Below are 9,109 nucleotides of genomic sequence, written 5' to 3'. Positions count from 1 at the left end.
GGGTTTGGTTTGCAAAAGGCAGCTGGGTTTTAAGCAAACAGCCCCGGGGTAGGACTGTCCCCTCGGTGTTTGTTATCCCTGCATGTACTATTCTGCAGATATGCGCAGGATGAATTTTTCCCCGGAGGGCAGGGGGTTGCATAACTCGGCAGCATCAGTGTCAGCGCCGAGCGAGGGCAGATGACAGCCACAAACCAAGACCCGACCCCCCCGCCAGGCAGAAAAAAACTGCTCCCCAAAACCAGGGGAGACCCACGCCTCGCCCTGGGGCATGAGGTGGGGTGCCCTGAGACTTTATCATACCCATTTTCTCGTGCCCTGAGACTTTATCACACCCACTTTACAGGCTGGCATTTTCAGCAGATTCACTCCCCCCCCCGACCCTAATCCCCAGCTCACGCTTGAACTGGGACCAGTAAGAGCCCCAGCCCCAGGCGGAAGCAGTCGCATCAATTACTTGTGCTGGAGATCTTAAGGGCGTTAAATATTTTGTGCCCGGGGTGTGTGGAGGGGATGGTCTGTGGGAATGGTTTAGACAAACCAGCAGTGACAGAACTAGACCTACCCCATGGGTCTTTCCATTCCTGTACTCTCATTTCTCTGCAAACAGCACAACGCTCACCTGGGCGCACACACAGACAGGGGCCGGGCAGCACATCGCTTTACGTAAGCTCAAGAACCCTCAGATGGACAGCAATATGGGTTTTGGGGTGGATTTTTTAGCAAAACCTGCCAAAATGCCCCCACCTTCCCCACCACCCCACTGCTGGAGGCTGGCTCTCATCAGCTGCCAGCGTTTGCTGGGTAGAACAAGCCATTTGGTCCCTCTCTGCTCTCCTGGACCTCTGGTCAGCTCTGGTCCAGCAGGACCTGTGTGGTTTCGGGGGGAGGTAGGGGCTGGGAGCCCAAGGCTGCGGTGCCAGCACCTGACACAGGCTTTCAGAGGTCTCCTGTAACCAGCCGCGGTCAGGAAGCTCTGCAGGAGCTTGAGAAAGAACCTGGGCTGGGAAAACATCAGCCTCGCCCCTTGTAATCTGTAATTTTTCAGTTTCATTGAAGTGTTTGGCCGGGAGAAACCCTGGTAACAGCTCCTGTTTACAGACAGCTTTGCCATGCAGGCAGCACCTCCCAGCCCTTCAGTGTCCCTGGTTCATGACACCCATCAGCTCCCCCACGTCTCTGGGGATCCTTGCAGACCTTGTGTGACCACCCAGGCCTCAGGACCTCTGAGCTTGGGACTATTTAGGAACCAAGCCGAGGGGAGGAGGGAGGGGACCCTGCTTGAAGGGAGGTGAGCTCACTCCGAGCAGGACTGTGTTGTAAGCTTCCTTCCTGAGCAGACACAGGTCTGAAAACACAGATGCTGGAGACCAAAGCATCCTACTGGGTTCGGACAACTGCAGTTCACACCAGAGGGAAGTCCTGCCTTCATCAAGGAAATGAAACGAGACGGACCCACGCGCCTTGTAGGTGAAAGCAAAGGAAACAGCTTTGTCTACGCTGAGAAGGACCTGCCACACCACTTGGAGCCCGCTGAGCCCTGAGGTGACCTGTCTGAGTCTCAGAGGGAAAGGGGACTGTGCTAGAGAAGGAGGTGCTCTCACCACTGACCACAGAAGTTACACCATGCAGCAGAGGAGGCAGAACTGGCAGTGACTCCCCTGCCCCTGGGAGAGGAGGACACACTTAAAGCTGATGTCAGAGGGTCTCACCACACACCAGCCTGTCTCAACCACTGGCCAGGACCTCTGAGGAGGCTGACCCAGCTCCTACCCAGCCCTGCCAGCTCCATTGAGCCTTTGGGCAACAGCAGGACATGCAGCTGCTAATTCCGCTTCCCACCTCTAGTTTATTTTTGCAGTAGAATAGGTGGGGGGAAAAAAAAAATATAAAAATGACGAAGCAGTGCTCTGATGAATCACTATAGAAATAGCTCTGGAACATAAAAGACTCCTTTGTGTCACTACAAAGTGCATTATCAGGCTGGTACAGCAGACAGAATAATACAAAAACTGCGGATCACTTACCCAGCGGTAAAGCACAGCAGTGCCCTGCCCTGAATTTAAGCAGCACATGTAACCTGGTCCATTCTGGTTTCAAGCTCAAAGGCATCGGGTCGATCCTGCGGGTTAGCAGCCAACATGTCTTTCAAGAGCTGCTTGATCCCCTCAGACATGGAAGTCCTGCGTTTCTGAGGGATGTGCAGCTCCATCTTTGGGTTTTCTAGCAGCGCTTCCCCAACAGGCACAATCTCAGTCCCTTGTTTGATGTAGGTCCCCAGCAGCTCCTTCTTGGTCTCCGCGTCGATGAAAGTGATCCTCTCGATCATGGCCCAGATGATGATGCCGAGGGCGAAGATGTCAGCCTTGGCGGTGTAGTGTCCCTCCCAGACCTCGGGTGCCATGTAGAAATCAGAGCCACAAGCCGAGGAGAGCCAGTACTTGTTCACATTCACATTTTTGTTCTCGTGCGTGCCCTCCTTGCCCCGAGCAGTCAGGCCAGCACAGACCTTGCTCAGCCCAAAATCGGCCACCTTGAGAACGGGGGTGCCAGACTTCTCGGTTATCAGGATATTGTCTGGTTTCAGGTCCCGGTGGACAATATGGTTCTTGTGCAGGAAGGCAATGGCGCTGGTCAGCTGCAGCATGAAGCTCTTGTTTGTCGCCGGGTCGGGTCTTCGTGAGAGGATGTACTGGTTGAGGTCTCCACCTTCACAGAACTCCATGACGAACCAGAGATAGCAAGGTTCCTCCGCGTAGCCCAGGATCCTCTCACCTTACCAAAAGGGACAAAAACAAGAGTGGGTTTTTCAGACACATTACAAAATGTCCAAAGGAACTCAGTGCAGGCAAGAAATGGATCTGGTTTACGCAGATAATAAAGGCCTTAGGAATGTGACTGGGGACCTATCACACTGCAGGTCAGCAGCACCGATGTTGACACTGCTGTGGCTTCAAGTGCTTTAGGATCCTGTTGAGTGTCACACACCAGCACCATGTTTATTGCCTGGGAGCCAGCTCAGGGACCTGCTCCCAGCAAAGTGCAGGCGTGCGAGTGAGACCACAGAATCACAGAATGATATGGGGTTGGAAGGGACCTCTGGAGATCATCTCCTCCAACCCCCTGCCAGAGCAGGTCCACCCAGAGCAGGTTGCACAGGAAAGTGTCCAGGTGGGTTTCGAATGTCTCCAGAGAAAGAGATTCCACCACCTCCCTGGGCAGCCTCTTCCAGGGCTCTGCCACCCTCAAAGTGAAGAAGTTCCTCCTCATGTTTAGGTGGAACTTCTTATGTTCAAGTTTGTGCCCACTTCCTCTTATCCTGTCACTGGGCACCACTGAGAAAAGACTGGCCCCATCTTCCTGACACCCACCCTTTTTAAGTATTTATAGGTGTTGATCAGATCTCCCCTCAGCCTTCTCTTCTCCAGACTAAACAGACCCAAGTCCCTCAGCCTCTCCTCGCAAGGGAGATGCTCCAGGCCCCTCATCATCTTTGTAGCCTCTGCTGTCCCCTCTCCAGCAGTTCCCTGTCCTTCTGGAACTGGGGAGCCCAGAACTGGTCCCAGTGCTCCAGATGGAGCCTCACCAGGGCAGAGCAGAGGGGGAGGGTAACCCAAGCACACATCTTCTCAGGTGCTTGCAGAGAATTTGGAAGCAGAGGGTTATTTTCCTCCACTACAGTCAGGCAATTCTCCCCAGGCTCTGGAAGCCAAAGCAACGGGCACTAAAAGCACAATTAGCAGCGAGTCTACGTGAAAAAAAATAATCATTTCTGCATGAATGCCAGCTCTCCCACCTGAGCTCTGCCGCAGGAGGCGAAGGCTGACTTATACCTTACGCTTTACCAGTATAACTGCAAGTGGGGAATAAATCACACCCCTTAACGTTGTGCCACTACAGCCTTGCTAACAGCAGCCACACCAGTGTCACAGCCCCACGGCACTTCTTGAGCTAAAATTTGTGCATTTAAAGCTTTGTGTTTGTGCTAGGGGAGCTCTACCGCTTCACACGGCTTTCGCCGAGCGCCAACAAGCCTTTAAAGAGAAGAAATTTGGAGGCCCAAATAGCAGATGTTTAAGTGCAATCTCCTCCACGCTTAGGAATATAACTGTGCCCTCGCTCTTCAGCGCTGCTACTTAATATTATGCCCCAACAGCTTCTTCCTTCATCCAGACACCTCGTTGAGCTCTTCAAGCTCGGAGCGTCTCGGCTCCCAATTCATCACATCTAGGATTTCATCCACACCCCACCCTGCCAAGGCAAATCACTGTCTCAGACGAAAACCAGACACATGGAGAAGTGCAACAAGCATCATATTGGCTAAGGGGGATGCGTTTGCTGCTGGCGGTCCCCAGGGCATCCTAGGGATGCCCTGGGGAGCCGCCGGCATCAAACCCGCCCCCCTTAGCCAATGCCAGGATGCCAATCCTGTGGCCAGATCCCACATCACCTTCACAGAAGACCCAGGTGACACTCAGAGCCTGCACACACAACCAGGGCATCATTTTGCTCTAGGAACTAGGGCTTTGTTAGGTTTGTTTGTTGTTTTTTTTTTTTAATTTTCCACCCTCAAGCACCATAAGGGAGAAAGCTGAAGGACACACCACTCACCTCTGCCACAGTTAACGAGTCACAGAGACGAATCCAAAAGTGTTTGGAAAGCAGTTAAATAACCCCACCCGTTTGACAAAGTTGGGTTTTGTTTTCAGCAAAGCCCTAGAGAGCATCTGGGAAAGCAAACTTCCAGCAGCAGGTAAAGCCAATGACTACCACGGACACCAAGCCCGGCGCCTGCAATGGTCAGTGATCGGTGTGGGTGGGAATATTGGTTATTTGCACAAACAGTCTGTATCCATGGCTACTGCTATGGAAATGAAAAGTCTGCACAACAGAAAGATTTGGCTGCACCTCCCTGCCCTCAGCAAAAGATGAAGGGTAGGGCTGGGGGATGGGAGGGATGGTGAACAGGCTGGAGACATGGGGTGCACTTTGAGGAGCCAAAGGAGATGCTCCCCAAAGTGCTGGAGGGGGCCTCAGCATGTGAGCCCAAGGGCCAACTGGGAGCAGCATGGGACAGCTTGGCTCTGGAGGCCAAAAACCAATGAGTAAAAGCAGGTTCTCTGGTGTGAGCCACCCTTTGGTGAGACTAACACGACAGCATGGAGATGGAAGCAGAGGCCACTCGTCCCAGGAGCGGAGACCTTTGCTCAGCCCCACCTCACACCACTGCTGCCACCTTAGATCTGCTAAACCCCAGTGCAGGAGGGCACAGGGCTTTGCTTTCCTGCTCCCCTCAGCATCCAGGCAGCCCCACCACAGGAAGCAGGAAGGTTTGGGTCTTCCTCAGCCAGGAACTGCCCCAGGACAAGCAGCACCGTGCCCACATGCTCCCCTCAGCATCCAGGCAGCCCCACCACGGGAAGCAGGAAGGTTTGGGTCTTCTCAGCCAGGAACTGCCACAGGACAAGCAGCACCGTGCCCACACACGGCCAGGAGCATCAAGGCAGGGCACACAGGTGAGAGGGTGAGCATTCACAGCAACATGGCCAGGAGCATCAAGGCAGGGCACACAGGTGGGAGGGTGAGCAGCGCTGCCCAAAGACCTTTCCCACAGGGAATCAGCTCGAACTCCAGCTCACCAGCAGCACAGACCTACTGGCTCCACCAAGCCAAGGGTTGTTTTTAGCATAACGAAGCCTCTGATTTAAAAATTGGCCCCTGGACGTCAGCAGGGAGGACGCCGCTGACCCAGCAGTAGCTGTTAGCACCATGCACTTCACTTTGGGTGGAGTGCTGCGAGGAGAGGCTCAAGCCAAGAGTAATATTTCCTCATTTTCTTTCTATAATCTGAAAGTATTTTAGTTGTTAAATCATCTTCCTGCCTTCAAAACAAACAGCTTTAAACATAAAGAGCTGGCAAGCCGCTTCCTAAAGATGACGAGATGTTTGCAAACTGAAGTCAAGCAGCCAAGGGCTGAAGAGATGCAGATGCCAGGCCAGACCTGGTCTCCATCACGAAGTGAGCATCCCTGTGTGTTCCCTGCCCAAAAGCAGGACGGCACACACTAACCTCCCCAAACCTGCAGCAGCGCTCCCATGACCTATCCTGGGAGCTCATTAACAGCTTGTTAATTTGCTTAGCATCGAAGGGAAAAAAAAATAATAAGCTAACAAGAGCAGAGCCAGCATCCCACTGTCGCGTGTAACCTCCGACTCCCTCTGTGCAAAGAGGCTGCGCTGGAGAGATGAGAACCAGCAGCGTGAAGCCTGGGTGCTTGGACTGATGGTAACATGCGTGGGCGATGCCAGGGCAGCCCGTGAGTGTGGCAGTGAGTTGGTGTCACCCGTGGGTGACATGCTAGGGAGCAGCACCCTATACAGGTTCACTTAAGGCAGCTCCATCACTGCTGTGGTTTAGGAACAACAAGGGGGGCACGTGGCCGTGCACAAGCCCCCAGACATTCACGTGTATCAGGGCACCAAGCACATTGCTCGGGTCCATGCCTCTCCTCCAGGCTCAGTGCCAGGCTTTCAGCTTCCTTTTTGCACCCTGTCCTTACATTTATTATTCCACATCTCGTTAAAATGATGACGGTTCAGGCTCCGCGCTGCAGCCGAGCCCCGACATCGCCTGGTATCCCGACAGTTGTGCTCCCGATCCAGAAAGTCTCCCACTAATCCCCCCGTGCCCTGAGCCCCCGGCGCGTTGGCACAGCATCTGTGCAGGCCCGTAAATAGCCCAGCTGCGGTCGTGCAGAATGGCACGGCAGCACGGCTACGTGCTGGCTACCTCGGCTGGAGCGACAGCACGGCAGCTCCACGGAGGCAGCCCGGGAAGGAAGAGCAAGCAGAACCCGGGAGGCTCCTCTAGCACTAGCTTTTGTTTTGAAAAAAATATTTATCGGTGCCGTATCAGACTCAAAGCTTGGGAAAGCGGGCGAGCACAGCCCCTGCCCGAGACAGTGGGCAGCACAACACAGCCCAGAGGGCAGTCAGGAGGAAGGCAGAATGCACTCTGGTTTGGGGAGTGAAATCAGTGCTTGGGATGGAGAGCCCAGCTCCGCTCCCCTCTTCAAAGGGACCATGGCAGCGTCCTGCCAGCCCCACAGCACATAAGTCATGAGGCTCCCCTCCTGCCAAGGGATAGGGGACACCTATAGCTACCCAAGAGCTTTCCCCAAGCCATGCCACCTCTTCTCAGGGTGTGCAACATGACAAATGGGGGGCAGGAACCCCCCATATCTGCCAGAAAGAGCTTGAGTTGCTCCAGCTGGACACACACCCGAAGGGAAGAGCTGGCTCCTCTCCCAGGGAGCTGTGCCCACAAAAGCACATAAAGGAAGCACCAGGGCACAGAAATTAGGACACTGCCCTTCTTGGGGAGGTTCCCTTGAGTGGCTGTGTGTGGAGTGTGAAGGGAGAGCAGGATCAGGTCTGGACATGTCCCCCCAGGAGCCAGGAGGGGACAGGAAGGGTAGGGGCAGTCTGAGAGCCAGGGCTTTGCTCAGAGGATGGGTCTCAGCAGCCCCACCTGAAGTCTGTAAGCCTGGGACAGGGCTTGGAGGCTGCTACACTGTGGAGCACTGGGACACTGAGCTCCCCCAGGAGCAGATGGGAGCCCTGAACACAAGTTTGGAGAAGGGAAGGGCTGGGATGTGCTGGGGGGGCCTCGAGGATACAGGGCTCTGGTATTTTTCCACATCTTCACTGCACATTGGCAGAGCTGGGTCTGACAAGCAGCCAAGGGAGCAGAGGGAGGGAGGGAGCATTTCGGAGATGGCACCATCACAGTCATCGGCTGTGGCAGGAGAAGGTGACTCCTGACAGCCCCGTGATGCTGCTGAGGGACCCCAGGGGAAGATGGGGATGTAACCCAGGCTGCTGGCACTGCTGCTTTTAGGGCTGTCCCCACGGAGCCGGGACTGGTGGGTGGGGGGGAACAGGGACAGGAGAGCACAAAGAAAGGTCCCAAAGACGTAAGACCTCAAGGGAGCAGGCAGGGCACTGTAATGGGCTACAGCCTTGGGGTGCTCAAAGGAGACAGGACTGTGCCTCAGACAGAGAGGGGGAAGATGTCCCCTTGGTGTGACCGGGGCAGAGACCACTGAAGGTCCCTGAGGGACATGCACAGGCTGTGGCGCAGATCAGAATAGCAGAGGGAGCCCCAGGAGGGGGTGTAACAGAGGAAGAAGAGGAAGGCACTGGCATAGGGTGCAGGGAAGGGCTGAGGGCAGCACATAGGGATTCTCCCCAGGGCTGGGTCTGAGCCTGGAGGTGACAATGGGGTCCCTCAGGAAGAAGGACACAGTGCTGGGGTTCTGCAGAAGCGCAGGGCACAGGGAGAGACCCCACAGGCAGGGCACAGGGGTGCCAAGGCACAGGTTAGGGATTTAGGGAAGGATGTCCCTGGGAGCATCACACAGAGGAAGGGGAGAGAGTGGTGGGGGGACATAGGCAGAGGCCAAGGGCACAGCATAGGGCAGGGGCCAGGACAAGTGATGCTGAGCAGGGGCCTCTGGGGGTGTTTGGGGTGGGTGGCAGCAAAAAGGGGTGTTGTGCCAGCAGAAGGACCCTGAGGGGTGTCCCCTGCAGGGACAGGACCCAGGAAGGTGATGGGAGCAGTGGGGAGCATGCCTGGGCAAGTAGTGCTGCAGTGCAGAGGGACCCCAGGGCTGGCAGGTGGTGACAGAGGAGACTGGGACAAGCAGGGGTGCAGTGGGGGGAGCCTAAGGGTAGTTATACTGGAAAAGTGGCCAGTTAAGGTGGAGGGAGGGGTGTTGTGAGAGGTGGGGGGGGACCTTTGGGTGCCCCTTTGAGGTCAGGGTGATGCCAAGGAGGGATGTGAGCAATGGAGTGATGCCAGGGAACAAGGAGGGGTGGGGGCTGTGCAGGCTGTGGGTGTCTGGGAAGGATGGGGGTGTGTGTGTGTGTGATACCAGGGGTATCCCACAGGTTACCTGGCGTGGGGGCATCGATGACAGCAAGGCAGCAGCAGACCCAGGGATGGATAACCCAAAAGGGGGGGTTGGAATGATGACACTGGGAGGGTGGGTGGCACCCAGGGGATGGGAGGATGACTCTGGGGTGCCCAGGAGGGTGCTGGGGGGGG

At 55.5% G+C, this 9,109-nt stretch overlaps 1 protein-coding gene across 1 annotated transcript in view; it reads right to left on the bottom strand.

The window, feature by feature from the left end:
- Positions 1-9,109, bottom strand: part of STK35 (serine/threonine kinase 35) — an 18,829-nt gene that overhangs the window by 8,004 nt on the left and 1,716 nt on the right. The window contains exon 2 of the mRNA XM_014954810.1: positions 2,028-2,775. Within this exon, the coding sequence (XP_014810296.1) occupies positions 2,063-2,775 (713 nt within the window). The 3' untranslated portion in view covers positions 2,028-2,062. The remainder of the gene's footprint in view (positions 1-2,027; positions 2,776-9,109) is intronic.

This window comes from Calidris pugnax, unplaced genomic scaffold (genome assembly GCF_001431845.1).
Source record: "Calidris pugnax isolate Ruff unplaced genomic scaffold, ASM143184v1 scaffold50, whole genome shotgun sequence".
Classification (NCBI taxonomy): domain Eukaryota; kingdom Metazoa; phylum Chordata; class Aves; order Charadriiformes; family Scolopacidae; genus Calidris; species Calidris pugnax.
The sequence above is the reverse complement of the archived record's forward strand: the minus strand, read 5'-3'. Positions and strand labels throughout refer to the sequence as shown.